This window comes from Pelodiscus sinensis, chromosome 23, assembly GCF_052426305.1.
Source record: "Pelodiscus sinensis isolate ZL-2025 chromosome 23, ASM5242630v1, whole genome shotgun sequence".
Taxonomy (NCBI): domain Eukaryota; kingdom Metazoa; phylum Chordata; order Testudines; family Trionychidae; genus Pelodiscus; species Pelodiscus sinensis.
In genome coordinates, this window is record NC_143074.1 from 1,746,062 (window position 1) to 1,764,564 (window position 18,503).

General features: G+C 51.9%; 1 protein-coding gene across 1 annotated transcript; it reads right to left on the reverse strand.

Annotated features, from left to right (window-relative positions):
• Window positions 1-219: 219 nt before the first annotated feature.
• Window positions 220-11,204, reverse strand: LOC142819376 (ficolin-2-like). Its single transcript, XM_089772864.1, has 10 exons — window positions 10,649-11,204; window positions 8,862-8,975; window positions 8,175-8,228; window positions 6,875-6,910; window positions 6,022-6,069; window positions 5,182-5,217; window positions 4,118-4,245; window positions 3,014-3,143; window positions 2,661-2,795; window positions 220-879 (listed from the first exon to the last, which is right to left on the reverse strand). Exons 1-10 carry the CDS (start codon window positions 10,728-10,730, stop codon window positions 632-634), a joined length of 1,011 nt encoding a protein of 336 aa, XP_089628990.1. The 5' UTR covers window positions 10,731-11,204; the 3' UTR covers window positions 220-631.
• Between the last annotated feature and the right edge of the window lie 7,299 nt (window positions 11,205-18,503).

Sequence of the window (18,503 nt, forward strand, 5' to 3'; positions counted from 1 at the left end):
GGCCGAGACAGCCCTGGCCGGCAGTTTGCAAACTGAGATTTTAAAAGCACCGGGGCATTTCCGTGAATTATCACTGACATCGCCATGTATTGCTTGGCAGGGAATAAATCATAAAATATTTTATTGAGCAATCGTTGAAAATATTGACATGATAATGACCATATTTTTTTCTTTATAGAAAGCTACATTTTTGGGAAATGAGAAAAGAAAATAGCATCTTCTGATACTTTCTAGCAAGGAGAGGAATTGTTAAAAAATCTCCTAAAATTGAAAAAAAGAACAACCCCAAAAGCAAAGACGAGTCACTATAGAACCATATGAAATGAATTCACTTCGACATTCAATTTTTCTTCACAAAACCATTTTTATCATTTTTAATCCGTTCTAGTCCTGCTGCACTGCACTGGCTTTGGCTGTAGAGCTCCCTTGTTCTTCCCTCTCGCTGGGAGTGGTCTAAGTGCCGCTCCGTGGGACAGTGATCACGCTAGGGGGGTGGGTTCCACATGCGCCCACGGGCTGGCGCCTAAAGAGAAGGTCTGTAGTGTCATCTCCAGATAAATGGTTATTATCACAAGCCTATTATTGCTATAGAAGAGCTAAGTATAATCATGGTAACTAACTCCCTGATTGGTTACACAGGCCTAATTTTCATCTCAGACGTCTTGTAGGAGTATTTTAATCCTTTGCCAGAATTCCAGTTCACCCCATCACCAGGAGTTTCATGGTCGCCTTTCAGGTATAATCCATTCAGGTTGGATAGGAGACAGTTCTTGTACCACCAGCCTCCGTAATAGGATATAGCGCAGTTATATGGAGAATTATCGACGTCATGATCACGGGTTGTAAACATCGCGCCATTGTGAGAAGAGAAGGAATCCCCTGTGGAAACAATTGCATTTCTCTATTATAGGTTTGTACAGAGACAAACTAGGTGAGAGAATCTCTTATTTTTCACGTTTACAGTTGAGTTGCCACAGCCGGTCTCGCAATTCTGCAGGTGGTTGCTAAATTTCCCAAGGTACCCAGCAGCAGAAATCTCTCCGGGTTCAGGAGTGAGACGGCAGTTCTACTTCCAGTGGGGAATATTTTCACCAGGCCAAGTCCTGAGAGCATCTCCACACAAGATTAGATGGGAAACTCTTCAACTTGTCACAACTTAAGTCATAGACCAAAGCCAAAGAGCTGCTAATTGTGGAAACTGCATTCCCTGCTGCTGCTGCCACTCGTAGCCCGCAGTGAAGATTGAAGACAAGAACTGGGCCACCTTGCAAGAGCTTATCATGCATTTGCTCTCAGCATCAATATTAAGAAAACAGTTGTATTAGGACAGAGGTTTCCACACGATCCTTCCATTACCTTAAATTCAAACCAGCTGGAAGTACTTTAAAAGTTGAACTGTTTCAGCTACCCAGTGATCACCAACTCCTCACTGGATGAACAACTAAATATTGGCAGATAATTGGCAGGTTGCTGCACCATTACTAGACAAATGATCAGAGTATGGAGCTGCCATCAAAGCTGTGTTCCTAGTACTCGCAAAGGCTGGGGGGAGCCATGGAGAATTTGTGCTCCTCAGGAGAAAGGGTTAAACATTTCCCACCTACACTGACTCCACCAATGTCAGGGTAAAGTCACCCACACAGAAGCTCTTCAGAGGGCACTTTCCTCAGCCCTAATGAAGGGGAAATGACCCGAGCGCCCAGTGACAGCGGCCCAAACGAAGACATGGGCAGCTATCACAGGGAGCCAAAACAACAGGGCATCCCACGCGTCACTGCAGAGACGCGGGCAAGCGAGCTGGGAAGGAATCTGGAATTGACCCTGCCCAACAGGAAATCTTGGGAAGCGGTTGTGACGTGTGGTCCCATGATGAGCTGGCTCCTGCAGCCCGAAGGGAGAAGAGCCCATAGGCAGCAAGCAGCTTCCCACCAGGATACAGGCATGTTCTCTCTCTTCCTTGTGACCTTTAGGCAGGGATGTCCCTTGCAGAATGATCATCAGGAGCAACCGCCCTCCCCCCCGGGCTTATTCCAAACGGCATGTGGGATTTTATCGAATCAAAGGATATCACATCTACTGCTTCCCCTTTTCCTCAGCACTCGTTCCTGGAGGGACACTTCCCACTTATGTGTGTGCAACGGACTGTTCCTCCCTCAGTGGACTGCAGTGGATTTGTCCTCACTGATGTTGATTCTATTGACCTCAGACTATTTCTTCGGGTTGTCTGGATCATTTTGAAATACAATCCTATTCTCCAAAGCATGTGCAGCCTCTCCCAGCTTGGGATAGTCTGTAACCCTCGTAGGTGTACTCTCTGTGCCAGGGCCTAAACCCTGGATGAAGATATTGACCAGAACCAGTCCCATCGCATATCACTGTGTCCTTGCAGCATGACGGGAACCATCGATAATGCTTTCTGAGACGGGTTGCCCAGCCACCGATGCACCCACCTTATAGGAGCTGTAGCTAGATTGCATTTTCCTAGTTTGATAATCGAGAGGTCACGTGAGACTGTAACAATCGCTTTACTGACATCTAGATATACCACGTCAGCTCCTTCTCCCCTTTCCCATTTGCTTCTGCCACCGAGTATCCTGCGTCCCTTTCGCTTTCCACGTTTCCATCTGCCACCCGCCATAAAGGACCCTCCTGGAACCTACCTGCTGTGCCTCCTAGAAAGGATCCAAGGGTCAGCTTATAGTTGCCAGACTCGCCTGCAATTTTGAATGACGCAAACTTGGCATATTGATCGTTGTCATCAAAATCCCTGAGATCAACACGCAGCTCCTGGGCTCCTTGAGAGAACAGTTTACAGCAAATTTATTTATTACTGTTATGGATGGTTTTTATAGCCACTCAAGGCTTGAAGCTCAATCCAGGCCCCACTTTGTAGGCACCATTATGGCCATCTCGTTTGATCGCCTGCCTCACATGCATCACAAAATTTCACCCTCTGATTCTTGTGACTGCGTGGGGGGCTGTTAGGGAAAGGAAGCATCACTGATGTCTATACCTTGGGACGTCAGCAGGTGGATGTTGTCGTTCCCCAGCCAGAATTCTGACAGCTGGTTGCCGAATCCCGTCTTGTACGACTTCAAGTCCCGGTAAAAATCCACGGAGCCGTCCGCCCGTCTCTGGAACACCTGCAGGGGAACGGGAGACTCTTAGCTGGAAACCCCACTTTGTCACCCTTCCACACAGAGTGTGAGACTGGAAACCCCGAGGCAGCAAAGCGTTGGGGAGACGGACAGTGTCAGCTCCAGTTCAGCCTGAGGGGACTAGCGCAGAGGGCTTGTCCGGAGGATCACAGTGTAGCTTGGCAGCAACAAAGGGTCACGTGCTCCAAAGTGTACAGCCCTGGCCTGGCAATCAGGACTCGGTTCTACACCCAGTTCTGCCATTTGGGTAAGTCCCACGGCCTCGGCCCTCTGTCACCCCTCTGCCTGCCCTGTCTGCAGAGACTGTGAGCTCTTGAGGACAGGGACTGTCTCTCGGTCCGTCTTTGTCCAGCCCCCGCCACCATGGGGCCCTGATCTTCATCGGGTTCCTGAGGCTCTCCTGGGACAGTCACAGGCACAGCAGAGTGTCAGTGGGACGTATATACAGGGGTCAAACCCTTTGTCGCCTCGGCTCCCTAGAACGCTCTCTCCACTCAGGCACAAGCTGCCAGAGCGATGCAGCAGCCGATGCCGCTGGCCTGTGGCTAGCGTGGAAGGAAGCAGGAATCCTGGTTCCAGCCCCTATTGAGGAGGCTCCGGGAGCCGGGCAGAGAACAGCCAGAAGGGGGAATCCGGGGACCTGTGTCGTACCAGTGACAAATGTCCCCTCAGACGGGGTCTTTTGGTTCTAAGGCTCCAGGCTCCCTCCATGAAACCCCTTGTGCCCACTGCCCAGGTGTCTAGAGACTTTGGGGAGGGTTGGGGGGTTGGCAGGGCCCGCAGAGTGTCCGTGGTTTTGTTCAGCTAAGCGGGGTGAGCTCACAGCATCAGAGTCTGTGCCCTCGTGCTTTTCACCGAGCTACAGCCCCCTGGCTAAGGGCACCTCCCATCCCGGGCCTGGAAATTGGTGGTTGTTCAAGAAAAAATGTTTAGTGAGCTTCATTATGCGGTGTTCTTACAATCCATCCTCCACCATCCGTGTGCATGTCACACAGCACGGTCATGGCGTGACAGTCGTGGGGGTAGATGGTGTACCAGCCGCTCATGTGGTTCCCTCTGGCTAACAGCTCCTTGCAGCTCTTTGCTCCTGGGTGAAAAGGAATTGCAATTTGTAATTGGTTGTTTGACTCTGCTCAGAGCAGGATTCATAGGCTGCTTTGTGGTGCACTGAGGGCCAAATTAACTAGAGAATCATGTAACTGGAAAAGACTCTTTGAGGCATCTTCTCCTCCCCTCCACACAGCAGTGTATGGGAACTGAGTGTATGGGGCCGGATACCGGGTGGCACCCCTTAGAGCTGCAATCAGGCACCGTGCCCCTGATTGCAGCTGTAAGGTGCACCGGGGGGTAGGGCTGTGCATGCGTTATGCGCCCAGGGGCGGAGCCGCGCATGTGTCGTGTGCCCGCTGCCTGGGGAGCATGAATGGCTCGAGCCGGCCCTGTCTCCCCCACACAGCAGTGTATGGGAACTGGGTAATGTCCTGTGAAGTAGATTGTGGTCTCTCTGTGTTCCAGCGTTGGAGAACCAGCAGAGCAGCAGCATATGTACATAGCTAGACTTTTCCTGCTCCCTGCAGACACATGTGCCCAACCCGACATGTTCCTTGTGAGAACACCTTGAAAACTCATGGGAATTGACATGTGCACAAGGAGTTAAACTGCAAATGCCCGTACAGCCATTTGAAATCCATGTTTGAGCCAGAAGGGCTTCAAGTTATCATGTCACTCGGGTGACCGTTTTCCCCCAAAGAATGTCAGATTCTCCCAGGAATACTCAAGAAACAGTTTGCCAGTGCACGGATCATTTGAGACATGTCTCCACATTAATTCACAGGCCACTTCTTAACTGTAACTGCACTCATTTTTATAGACTGAAATCTCTTTGCTGATCGTCTGAGAATAAGAAAATGGGTCAAGCAGAGATGTGGGGTTTTTTTTTTCAATTTGTTTGGTGCCAATGGGTTTTCATGTTCACTTCTCTGGATGGAATGAGACAACATTTAGTGTCATAAGAAATTCTCACCTTTCTGACACTGCATTTTATAGAGGTCTGCCTCCGCTGGACATGAAAAGAAACACAATGGAAAGTTAAATGTATCCAGAAAATTATCTTTTGTCTTCTAAACTATGCAGTTGGCTACAGTGACTGCCGGGATAGCGAAGTAGTAGTTATGCTGAAAAGGCTTATAAATAAAAAACAAGTGGAAATGGAATCACACACATCTGGGCTCTGAGTCTTCTAACCTGAGCCATCAATACAGCTCGCATTATATAGCCAACACTGTTTTGTAATCTTCTCATGAGGCTCCTTCTTGCATTGCTAAAAATAGGTTTTTAACAAACTTAATTAATTACCGGTCAGTTCATAGGAGCAATGCAAAGGAAGTCAGGGGAGTTGCATATGATTACGCTAGCTGTGAATTTGATTCAATGTATTTAAAAAAAATCCAAGTGTCAATGGGAGAATATCCATTAAAGTCCTGATAAATAAAAGGTAGTTCCTTTAACCGGACATCTAAATACAATCCATTTCTTGTGATTCATAGTCTCAGTACATTGGAAATACAAGGGAGGTAGGAGACAGTAACCTTCTTCAGGATACACATCCAGATCTAAAGATTTCACTTACATTTCAGCTGTTCTCTTTAACACCAAGGGTGCTCTGCCTAGCGTTGGTTTGGATGTTACAAAACATGGATGGCACCTGTTTCTGCAGGCAGGGCTATTTCTCCCTTTGTAAAGCCCAAATCTCACAGAACAATCAGTGATCTTGATACTGTGGACGTGATAACTAGCCAAGACGAGAGCTCCTCAAGCTGAAGAAATGAAACTACAATGATGCGCACAGTACAAGGGAGAGTGCAGAGGGTCTCACCGGGTATTCCAGCGGGTCCAGGGTCCCCCGGGGCTCCTTGACTTCCTAAAAATAGAACTCAGTGTAAAATCCGTGTTTTGCCTAGATGCCACCTGCATAATTCAACCTCTCACCACAGCAATCACGTGGGTGTAATTGTGCACGGGGCTAGGAGAAAGCCATGCACCCCTTACACTCTGAGCAATCTGTTAATGTTGGTGTTTAGTGGGGCTCAGGTGACGCATTTACAGTGTTGCCGACTCATACGGTTTTGTCACGAGTTTCATGATAATTATTGTTTTCCTGAAAGCCCGACATGCTGGGACCATATGGGTCTGAGATCATTACAGCCTTCGTTCTTAAAGGAAAAGCTGTTTTCTAGCCCTTGAGGCTGTGGAGGATGCTTAAAAATGTGACCCTGGTAGAACCTAAACACTGTAAACAGAAAGCAAATCAAAAGAAAACCAAGTCTGTTATCTGTCCATAATATCATGATTCTAAGAGCAGTCCCCTGATTTTTTGTGAATCTGACTCAAGATAGTCAGTTATTAGGGCTTGGCAACATGCATGTATCTTTCCTTCTGCACTGGCGGAACTGAAATAGGCTTTGGCTATGTCTACACTGCATTTTGGGCCTATTTCCCATGACTGCATGGGACCTTATGACATAGAGCATCAGAGATTATAATTAGAACTGGGGAAAATTTTCCAGCTAATATTTTACTCAACAAAATATGTTTTGTCAGAAACTTTCAGCAAAGCAGAAAAATGTTTCCAACTGTCCATTTCAGAACATCATTTTCATTGTCATTGGGCTGTTCAAGGGAGACACAGAGGAGAAGAACCATGGCAGGACTCTCACCTTTCAGTCCAGGGGGGCCAGCAGCACCTCTTTCTCCTGGACGAACAAAAGATAAAATAGGAAAGGCTGGACAGAGATTCCCCGATTTTGGTTGTGGAGCAGAACAGAAGTTGTGTTGGAATAATAAACCCTTTATTATCAAATATTATCAAAGATAGACACTGAAAATGGAGAAAGCAAATGAAAAGAACACCAAGACTATTATTTGTCCATAACATCATGATTTAAAGAACGAATAGTCTAGTAGCCCCTTTTTGGGGGCTGTTTTTTAAGTCTTTCCTGTGACAGAATAACTCAGCTATCCCTCTGTAGCTTATCTACTCGCTGTCTCTATTTTCTTCCTCCCCTCCATTTTTTTTCCTTCTCCTTCCTTCCCACCTTCCCTTATTTATTCTTGGATCTGGACTTCCAACACTCTGGTCATCTGAAGAAGTGGGCTGTGCCCACGAAAGCTCGTGATCCCAACTACAGGTTTTGTTAATCTTTAAGGTGCTGCCAGACTATTGAAGTTTTTCCTGTTACGGGCTCCCTCGGCTCCCCCTCTGAAGCTTTTGAACAAGATATTCAATCATCTGGGGTTGGCAGTACTGCGTTCATCTCGTCTTCTGCACTGGCTGAACTGAAACAGGCTTAGGCTTTGTCTACTACTCTGCAGTGGGACCTATTTCCTGTGCCTGCGAAGGACGTTGTGACATATTGGACATTGTAATTGGAGCTCGGTGACAATTTTCCAGCTAATATTTCATTCACCGTTTTGAAATGTTCCTACTCTTCCTTCTGGAAGACCGCTTTTTTTTATTTGACAATTAGGGAAAGACACGAGGACACATCTTGTTCAACTGGCACCGATTCCATTTCAGCTTTTGCTTTCAAGAAGCTGGAAGGGAAAAGAGTCCAACGAAACAGCGCAGGGAGACTGTAGGTCTCAAGTCCTCTGTCACCGTGAACACCACCACAGGGTGCCTGGCTCCGCAGCGAGAAGAACCATCGCAGGACTCTCACCTGTCAGTCCAGGGGGGCCAGCAGCACCTCTTTCTCCTGGTTGAACAAAAGATAAAACAGGAAAGGCTGGTCAGAGATTCCCCGATCTCGGCTGTGGAGCAGAACAGAAGTTGTGGTGGAATAATAAACCCTTTGATGTCAAATAGAGGGAAGGGAAGCCAGGGTGGCTTTGGAGCCCAGATATTATACGCACTGGTGTTTGATAAAGAGCGCTAATTAAATATTTTATTCAAAACAAATTTCCTCTTTTTAGGTCACATAATAGGAAAACAAAGCTCTTTTGCCCTTTTTATTTTACCTTTTGAGCCGGTTCGTCCCACTTCTCCAGGGATCCCCTGGCTTCCCTGTTCTCCTGCAAACACAGAAAACTGACTGAATCCTGATTACTGAGTATGTGAATCCCCCTGCCCCCTGGGATCAAATTGCAATGACCCATCCATGTCGAAATTCAAACAACGTATCTGCATCCGGCCCCCTGACACCTGCTCTCACGTCAGGATCCCCTAGCAGGGATGTTTGCATGGAAGGCCATTGAAGTCAGTGGGACAAGCACATCTTGCTGTAGTGTGGGAATCAAAGCTGGTAAACAATCATGCTTACATGCACCCATTCAACGTGCCATGGCTCGTGATACTAATCACGTTGTACTCTTCTCTAGTCCTTCATGCAAAGTTCTCAGAGCATTGAAACGAGCCTCTCAAAACCTCTGGGAAGCAAAGGACAGTTATTCCCATTGTACAGAGGAGGACAATGAGGCTCAAAGGAAGTGACTTGACTAAGGTCATACAGCAAAGCAGTGACAGAGATGAGGAAAGAACCAGGGGGCTTAGCGGGTCATACTCTCTAAAGGGAATGAAGAATATTTCAGAACCTGGTTATTCTGAAACGCTGAACTCCCACGACAGCATGTGGGCACCTTGCAACAATAATTCCCATTTACATCAGCACCATCCACGACTTACTCCCTTCAGTACCGGGAACACACCTTTTACTCCTGGAGCTCCTGGGTCTCCTCTGGGCCCCACAGTGCCTGGAATTCCTCTGCAGCCTTGTAGAAAGGAGACTTGATCGGTACCGTTGAGGCCCACTAAGCTCACCTCTGGGGAAAGAAACGAACCCGTAATCTGTGGTCGTTCGTTTCTCCGAATCAGAAACATTCTGTGGAAACCCAGCGGGAGAAACCCAGCAAACAAAAGCCTGGATAGTTGCTGCCTTTTCTTTCCTCCATGAGCAATAAACCCACCATTCCCGCCAGTTACGCATTTGTGACAATGCTCTGATACCGCACGTTGGCTCATTCCTGCTAATCTTGGTTTTACGTTACAGTAAAAGCCAAAGTTCAAAAGCAGTTATTCAGAACTTGTGTTTGAAAGAAATCACTACAGAGTTAATTTTGATGTCCACAAGCCTGGGCAGTGTTTGCAACCCAGCCGATGCGGTATTGGACTAGTTCATGAGAAATTAACTGCAGAGACACAAAAGGAGAATGAACCACAGAGAAAAACAAAGAGCTGCTGTTCAGGGAAGAAAATGTCCAAAGGTAAATTAATTTGAAAATCGCTATGAGCTCAGATAAGACATTTTTAAGAATTGAATATAATTTAATCCAACAGAGCCCTCCCTATATTATACGCCTTGTGAAATATAAAATTATCTATGGAGACATCAGTGGAGAAATACAGGGACACTGGAAATACTTGAGGCAAGGAAAATGTGAGAGGATTAATATTTTCTGTGATATAGAAACTGCCTCCTAACCTAGCGCATTCTGCCATAGATTGTACATAGCAAATGATTTTCCAAATGACCATGAGTTGCAGGAAATGAAATGAGAAAGCAGGAGCAGAGATTGCAACACCAGAATTCAACCCTAATTCAGCAGGGCTCCCTTTCCCTTCAAAGAGAGTTTGCCTGGATGAGGTCTGCACACGTTCGACTAAATCCTCCATAAGGTCATAGGATTACACAGGGTGTGTAGACCACATGGGTCCGTTGACGGAGCCATGTAAACTAGTTTACCCAGCATCGGCAAAGAAGAGGGGATTTAAATAATCCCCTCTTAATTAAAGTAAGTATGGCCGCCGCCCTGTGCCGACGATCAGCTCTTCCAGCAAAGCGCGGTAGTCTAGACACGGATTGGTCGGCTGAGGAAGCCTTTGCCACCTATGCTGTAAGCCTCGTTTCTCGAAGCATAAGGGATCGGTCGGCAAAGGCTTTCCCAGCTGACCGATCGGGGTCTAGACTACCGTGCTGTGCCGGATCAGTTGATTGTCGGCACAGTGCGGCGGCCATGTTTATTTTAATGAAACAGGGATTTAAGGACTGACATTTCATTTTCTAGCCTTTGGCTTAGCAGACTGCATGGGGCTGTCAGTCACTATGTTCAAATGATTTAGGTCCAAGATACAAAGGAGCTGGGAGCTTTAGACAGACAGCCCAGCTACAACACAGAGAGGCTAGAATTTTGGAAATGAAGATGAGGTACAGGAGGTGCAATCCAATTTTGAGGACTCTTACCGGAGAAGAAGAGATTTGCACCAAATAATCTGCAAAAACCGCGCCTGTTTTTTGCACCCCTCCAGTCTGTGCTGTGCACTTCTGCCACACAGGTTAGATTGTACCAAGTAGTTTTGTACAAAGAAGCTGTTACATGGCACCGCGAGCAGGCAAAGCACCACAGAACTGCTGCCCAGTTCCCAGTTCTGCAGGGCCCAGCTGGGCAGGGAGCAGAGGCTGAAATGCAGCTGTGAACAGGGATTGTCTGTCCCTCACCTGGGCAGGTGTCCTGAGCCTGACAGACCGTTACTGCTAGACAGAGCAGCGGGACGAGCCATTTCCGGGCAGCTCTCCCCATGGCTGGGGCTGGTCTCTGCAGTGGCCGCTGCACTCGCCTTCTTCCCACCTTCTCCTCTCCCTGCTAGCCAGGAGCCTTTTATGTGCAGGGAGGAGGGAGCCTGGGGCCAGGGAAGAGCTGCCTGGCCCATCCCAGCGCCTCCTTCCCACGCCCCACATTCCAGCCGGTCCCACTGAGCGCTTGCAGCTCCAGCGGTCACAGCGGCAGCTGACGCCGTGGCCTGGCAGGACGTGGCCGGGACGGGAGCAGCAGCCACTGCTGCCCCAGGGACGTTACTGGACGGAGCCGGGCGGAATCGTTGCTCCCAGTGTTGGTGCAGGGGACTGTGTCTGCTGACAGACTGAAAGAGGGCGCCCAGGAAGGAGCCCGGTCTGACCCACTGCGCCCAGCCCAAGCCCCCCGCTGACCTCCCGGGGAGCAGGGTTGGGCGCATTGACTAGCCACCTGCTCGATTCTTAGTGGTGGGGCAGTAGCCACGGGAGGCCTCGTGTCACACGGGCCCCGCTGTGCTCCATGCGGTGCTCGCCCCCAGGCGCCGACAGCAGCGGGTGGATGGGCTCCAAGACCAAGGGACCACTGTGCACCTCTGGTCTGCCCCCCTGTGCCTCTCAGGCCCCAGCGCGCCCCAGAATGACCCCAGAGCAGATCTTGCCGAGGAGCAGCCAGTCGTCACGGTACCACAGTCGGTGGCGGGGAGTCGGCCCCTCCCTTGGCCAATGGCTCCGGGGCTGACCCCGCTCACCGTTCACAACGTGCGCCTGATTTCCCATCCGCATGGGTCTGGCTCCAGCCTCCAGCCCTCGCTGCCCCCAGCCCTTACAGCCAGGCTGGCCACGAGAAATGGAGCGGGGAGGGGAGGAAGGAGCTGGTGTCCCAGTGCCGGCAGTGCTACGTGTGCCCGTGTCAGAGAAACAGTCAAGGCCAATGGCGCATGCCCAGGCTGTATCTGCCGATATAGCACAGCTGCTTTTTCCATACGCACGTGGGGCATTCAGGGACTGCAGCCTGGCGGAGGCTCCAGACGGCAGATCACTGCCGTGGTGCCTTTGCTTCGGTGCAGGCGTGTCTGCGGGATTCCAGTCCGGGCAGCGGGAGGCAGCTGCTGGTCTGATGGTCCCTCTCTTTGTGCTGGGGAAGCGCGAGGACACTTCCCACTGGGCTGTTGTGGTTTGTACGTGGCACCAGCGCTCCAAAGCCGCCCAGGGGCTATGGGAAGACATGGCTCTCAGTCTGGCTACCGCCGTGAGACTGGGCCTGGCAGCAGAAATCACACAACCCCGTGGAAACGGTGGAAGCAAAGGGGATCCTGCCACACTGGGCGGTGGCACAAACCTGGCAAGCAGCCAGTCAGGGGAACAGCAGACAAAGGAGGAAAGATGCACGGAGAAGCAAAGCTCAAGAGTTTGTCGGGAAAACGTTGGGGACTGCTCAAGATGTGGTGGGAACGTGGCCTGGAGGGTGCCCAGCGTTCGGAGAGCACTGCAGTGTCAGTGGGAAAGACAATCGTTGCGCCCCCGTCCGCACCCAGGGTCAGCGACTCCGCAAGGGGAAGCAAACCCTTTGCTTGTGCAGTAATGCAAGAAGGGAGCCGGACGCTCTCTGGCAGCTGTCCCTGAGGAGGAAGGGGCAGGTGAATGACGATTCCTTAGACACTAGTGGGACTGTCACAACCGACAAGCTGCAGACTGGTGCTCGGGCCAATGTTGTTTCAGGGATTGGTGTTAAAAGTTGGAAAAGACCGAGGGCCCCGGGGAGTGAACAGCCTCTAATGGGGGAGCTGAGCGGGGCCTATGTTGTTTCAGGGATTGGTGTTAAAAGTTGGAACAAAACACAGGGACCATGGAGAATGAAAAGGTCCATCTGAAATTTTCGAATGGGGGAACGCGTTCCTTCTCTTGGTACATGTGTCCTAGCATGGCAGTAAAAGATCAGACGGAATTGATAAACTTTGAGATAGTGAAAGGGAATAAAACACCTCCATTCCATGGAGACACGCCAAGCCCTGGGGCGGATACAGAGAGTGCAGGTGGGAGAGGAGGGAAGGGACACATTGTCCAGAACGTTTGAGACAACTGTAGTAGAAACAGGTGGATTTGAGACGTAGTGCATGTCATACTGATTTAATAAAGAATTGTGCAGCCTCAGACAGGAAGTGGATAGAATTTGCTGAGGCTACGGCTTATGGTGAGACTGTATGGGGGGGCACGTCTACACTACGAGAGAAGGTGGAATCCAATACGGTTGGTTTCCTAGCACCCAACGGCGCCAAGTTGAATGTGCGTGTCCTCACTGCGGGGAAGAATCGAATGCCGTCCGAAGTAGCGCAGCCCCATCGACTCCCAGAGCGAGGCACCGTGGGCCGCTTTCCATTCTGGGCTCTGCTAACGGCGTCCTCTGGGTCCAAAACTCTGCAGCAGGTGTTTGTGGGCTCACGTCGGCAGCGTCCCATAGAGCACTCGTCTAGTCTCTCCCCCTTAGCGTACGGTAAAGGGGAGGCAACGTGTTTGAATCTTTGGGTGCCCGGGTTGCCCACACAGATGCCGTAGTAGAATCCCAGAACACTGGAACCGGAAGGGACTTTGAGGGGGTCATTGAGTCCAGGCCCCTGCCCTCACGGCGGGAACAAGCACCGTCTAGACCCTCCCTGACAGCTGTCCATCTAACCTGCTCTTAAGTATCTCCAGTAATGGAGATTCCACAACCTCTCTAGGCAATATATTGCAGTGTCTAACCACCCTGCCAGTTAGGAAGTTTTTCCTAATGTCCAACCTAAACCGCCCTTACTGCAGTTGAAGCCCATTGCTTCTTGTCCTACCCTCAGTGGCCAAGAAGAACACGTTTTCTCCCTCCTCCTTATGATGCCCTTTTAGGGTATGTCTACACATCAAAGTTAATTTGAAATAACAGCCGTTATTTCGAATGAACGTTACTAGCATCTACACAGCCAAACCGCTATTTCAAAATAAATTCGAAATAATGGAGCACTTATTTTGAATTTGGTAAACCTCATTCTACAAGGAATAACGCCAAATTCGAAATAGCTAATTCGAAATAAGAGCTGTGTGGACACTTATTTCGAAATGGGGGCCTCCAGCCTTCCCAGGGTGCCCTGGTGGCCACTCCAGCCTCAAACAAGAACACTCCTCTTCCTCCCACCCCTCCCCGGAGCCCTTAAAGGGGTAGACTCCTGCCACAGTTCCTGTGCCAGCTCCAAGCCAGCCAGCCCAGAGCCAGCAGTCACTGCCCCTGACCCAGTGGCCCCAAAACAGGAGCCAGCAAGCCACTGGCAGCCAGCCCTCCGCCGCCCCCCAGGAGCAGTCTGCCAGCTCCCAGGATCCTGCCAGGGCCTGGACAAGGTGGGCGCCTTCCTGGTTCAGGGTGGAGATTAGGGTGGACCTTACTTAAGTTTAGGGGGGATGCCCCCAACGTCTATGATCTCCGCACTAGATGGCGTAACGTGGCCGTCTATGGCAGGATAGCTGCCAGCCTGGCCACCAAAGGCCACATGCAAACCCAGGAGCATGTTCGCATGAAAATCAAGTTGGTCCGGCAAGACCCCCAAACCTGAGCCCTGAGCTTCCCCTCCCCCTTCTTCCTGTTGCTTCCCCCTTCCACCTCCCTCCCCTCTCCTACCCTCTTTTCTCCCCTCTCCCGCCTCCTTTCCCCAGTCTCACCAGTTTCGTCCCCCCTCCCCAGTTTTTTTTAAATAAAGAGAGTTTGTTGAAAATACATGAAAATATATGTATTTTATTTGACATCAGGAAGGGGAGTTAGGGAAGAGGTAAGTGGAAGGATGTGAGGGAGGAACGAGGCACAAGCCCCCAGTGGGGCAGACCAGGGAGGCTCTTAGTGCTCCTCAGGGTGGAAGCTCTCCCTCAGGGCCTCCTGGATACTGACAGCCCCCCTGATGGACATCCTGGATGGCAGCCTGCAGAAAGTGCAGCCAGGCTCGCATCAACATGTTCATGAGAAGCACCAGAGTGCCCAGGGGCAGCTCCGGCTCCATGCTGCAGAGTGCTGTGGTGTCCCGACTGAGGGCAACCGGAGCACGCAGAGACACAAATGCTCTGCTGTCCCTCAGCGAGGTAGGCAAGCAAGCAGGGCAAGCCGAGAACTGGCTGCCCAGGGTGGGGGTTCCTTTAAGCACAAGCCTCAGATAGCCTCACGCAGCAGCCACACAAATAAACTCCTGACCTGATGCCCTGCTGGACCTGGTTTCGGCCAGCCTGCAATGTAATTCAGTGTCCACTCAGTGTGGACGCGCTAGTTCAAAATTTGAAATGCACTTTTTGTGTAGATGTGTTATTTCGAAATAAGATATTTCAAAATAACGCTGTAGTGTAGACGTACCCTTAGATACTTGAAAATTGCTGTCACATCCCCTCTCAGTCTTCTCCTTTCCAAACTAAACAAGCCCAGTTCTTTCAGTCTTCCCTCACGGCTCATGTTCTCTTGATCTTGAATCATTCTTGTTGCTCTTCTCTGGACCTTCTCCAGTTTCTCCACATCTTTCTTGAAATGCAGTGCCCAGAACTGGACACAATACTCCAACTGAGGCCTAACCAGCGCAGAGTAGAGCGGAAGAATGCCTTCTCATGTCCTGCTCACAACACTGCTGTGAATGCATCTTTGAGGGGGTCGACTCACCACCGCAACGCCACCAGCCGTCTGTCCTGGGGATTAGCGCTTTCTTGCGAGCTGGGTGCCTTCCCTCTGGTGGGGTCTCCCCTCTCTCTCCCGGATACGGCGTCCTCTTCGGGACAGCGTCCTTCAGCAGTGCCCACATCAGTCTCTGAGCCCCCTTCCGGGGGTGGTTGTTTACTCAGTGTGCCCTGTCTCAGGCCCTGCAGTCTGGGAGCTGACTCGGATTGTGCTCCCCTAGCCCTGCCTGCCTGCCTTCCCCAGCTCTGCTTTAGCTCCAGGGAGCCTCCTGCTTCCTTGGCAGCCAGGTCCCTACTGCCCTAAGTCCGGAGCAGTAGCCCAACCTCCTCCTCCCCTTGGTCTCAGGGCTCACAAAGCCCTTCTTGGGCAGACTGGCCCCCAGCAAGGAAGAGGTCAATAACCAGTGAGCAAGTGCCAAATGGTGGTGTATGCCTTAGGACGCTTGATGGGGCGGTTCAGGCATCTCCTCACTCGGTTGGACCTCAGTGACCACAACATTCCCTTTGTATTGGTAGTGTGTTGTGTGCTCCTCCAGCGTGAAGCTTCTCCGGCAAGGTGGGGGGCTGAGGCAGCGAGTTTGAGCAGCTGGACACCAGGTCAATCAGGAGCGCACAGCAAGCGGCAGTGCGAATCAGAGAGGCCCTGAAGGACAGTGTTATTCAAAGCCTCTTTTGAGACGCTGCCATGTGGGCACCTACTGCTCTTCCAGGCTTAGATTCCTGAGTCATCGCAGGACCTATATAGAAATCTGTGGTAGAGCTCAGCCCGAAATCGCAGGTTACAATTGCTCCCAGGATCACCCTGATCTCTCTGTCTCTCTCTCTCTCTCTCTCTCACACACACACACACACACACACACACACAGTCTAGCCATTCAGTTAACTAAACCCTTTTCACAATGGTTAATGCTTGAAACCTAACTCAAAGGCTATGTCTACCCTCGTAGCTTCTTGCACGAGAAATATGCAAATGAGGTTAAGTGTGGAATATCTCCGAGCCTCATTTGCATACCTAATGAGCTGCCATTTTTGCAGCATGCGGGCCTTGTCTACACTGCCCCTTCTAGCGCAAGAACCACCCCTCTTGTGCAATGCCGTTACTCCTGCAAATAATTGGCATAGCGGCATTGCGCAAGAGGGTTTTGTTGTGCAAGAAGGGGGCCGTGTAGACAGCTCCTTCTGGAGCAAGAGACTCTTCTGCAAAAAGCTGGTGTTACACCAGGGCCGGACAGTCGTTATTGCTGGAGGCCACGCCATGAATTTGGGAGGTGCTGGAGGTCCCCTCCCTTCCATGCTATTAATGGAAGAGGAGCGGGGTTGGAGATGGGGTTTGGGTGCAGAAGGGAGCTTGGGGGAGGTGACGGGGGCACATGGCTGGGGTCTTGGAGGGAATGTGGGTGCAGGATGGGGCTGTAACGTGGGGTCAGGGTCTGGGTGGGATGGGGGAGCAGAGGGCTAGGTTACCGGGGCAGAAGGGTGGGGGGGCAGAGGGTTGGAGGAGGGACGGCGTGGGGTGCAAGAGGCAGGCTCTGGCTTGGAGGTGCCTAGCTAGGGGGCTCTCAGCGTGTAGCCCAGTGGGTCCCTCCAGCATGCCACTCAGGGTGGTGGGCTGTGGGGCCATGTGGGTCTCTGAGTGCTGTGAGCCGGAGGGATGTGGGGGGTGTCTCATGCTGCCCGTCATGCTAACTGGCAGCTCGCACGGGTCGGTGTGGGAGCTGTGAGATTGCGTTGGGGGCAGGGCAGCGCACAAAACCTCTGCTCCCCCCAGCTTGTGGGGGTATGCAGGGATAGGGCGGGCCAGGCAGCGAGCTCCCACAGGGCCTCGTCCCATCGGGTGGTTGCCAAGTTGTATTCGGCCCACGGGCCGCCATTTCCCAGCCCGGCGTGAGACCAATCACAGCCCAGGCAAGCGCTTCCGCCCTGAGACGGCCCCTTGCCAGGGACCGAGGGGCCGTAGCGAAGGTGCCCAGGTGCCGAGCCGGAGGGGGAGATGGCCGTGGCAGGGCTGTAGCTGGGGCAGGCTCAGGCCCTGGCTCGGGTCCTGCTGTCTCCCCAGGGAGAGCCGTGCTCCGAGCCCCACTGCCCACATTTGAACTGGCCCAGAGAGGGGGGCTCCCAAGAGGGGGCTCCGGTGAGGGGCCACCAATGGCAGGGCCTCCATTCGGCCAGAGGGCCCCCCCCCCGGTGCCTGCCCACGGCGCGGATGCCGGCTCTGCTGCCACAGCGGGTGCAGACTGTGGCTGGTGCGGGGCCTGGGCCGGCGGGAGCAGAGGGCAGGGCCTGGGCTCGGCCGGGGCCGTGGGGAGAGACGGGAGCCGAGCAGGCGGCGCAGCGGCAAGAACGATTGAAAGCTGCTCCGGGCCCTTGGGCTTGTCCCCCGGCTACGGGCACGTGGAGTGGGAGGGATTTGGGCGTGGGCCTTGTGACCGTTCGACCTTCCCCGGGCACCAGACCCCCGGGCGAGGGAGGGGCGGCCAGTCCTGCCCCACAAGGCCCTGCAGGCTCGGGCTCAGCCCTGGGACTTTCTAGTCTCGGCCTGGCCTGAGATTGCTCTGCGCGCTCCTTGGCACCACATGGTCAGACTGGCTCCTTCCCCAGCCAGGACACTGCTGGCCGAGGTCGCGCCCCCTCGTGCGCCCCCGGGAGCCAGACAACGAACGTCCCCTCCAACCCGGGGGCCTCTGCCCCCCATGTAACAATGCAGGGCCGGGCCCTCGGGCGTGAGCGCTGCAGACCAGTCTTGTGGGCACAAACCAATGTGAAACGGGGAACCCTCCAGCCGCCTTTGCTTTATCCACCCAGGGGAAGGTTCCCGGGGCGGATGCAGCATCTGCGGGTACCGAGTGGCTCAGCCCCGGAAGAAGGGCGTGGCAGTGCTAGAAGCTGCCAGGAATGGAATCACCAGACAGCAGAGAGCCGGCCGGGAAAGGAGACAGGGCCGAGACAGCCCTGGCCGGCAGTTTGCAAACTGAGAGATTTTCTGTGGGCAAACAGAGTTTTAAAAGCACCGGGACATTTCCGTGAATTATCACTGACATCGCCATGTATTGCTTGGCAGGGAATAAATCATAAAATATTTTATTGAGCAATTGCTGAAAATATTGACGTGATA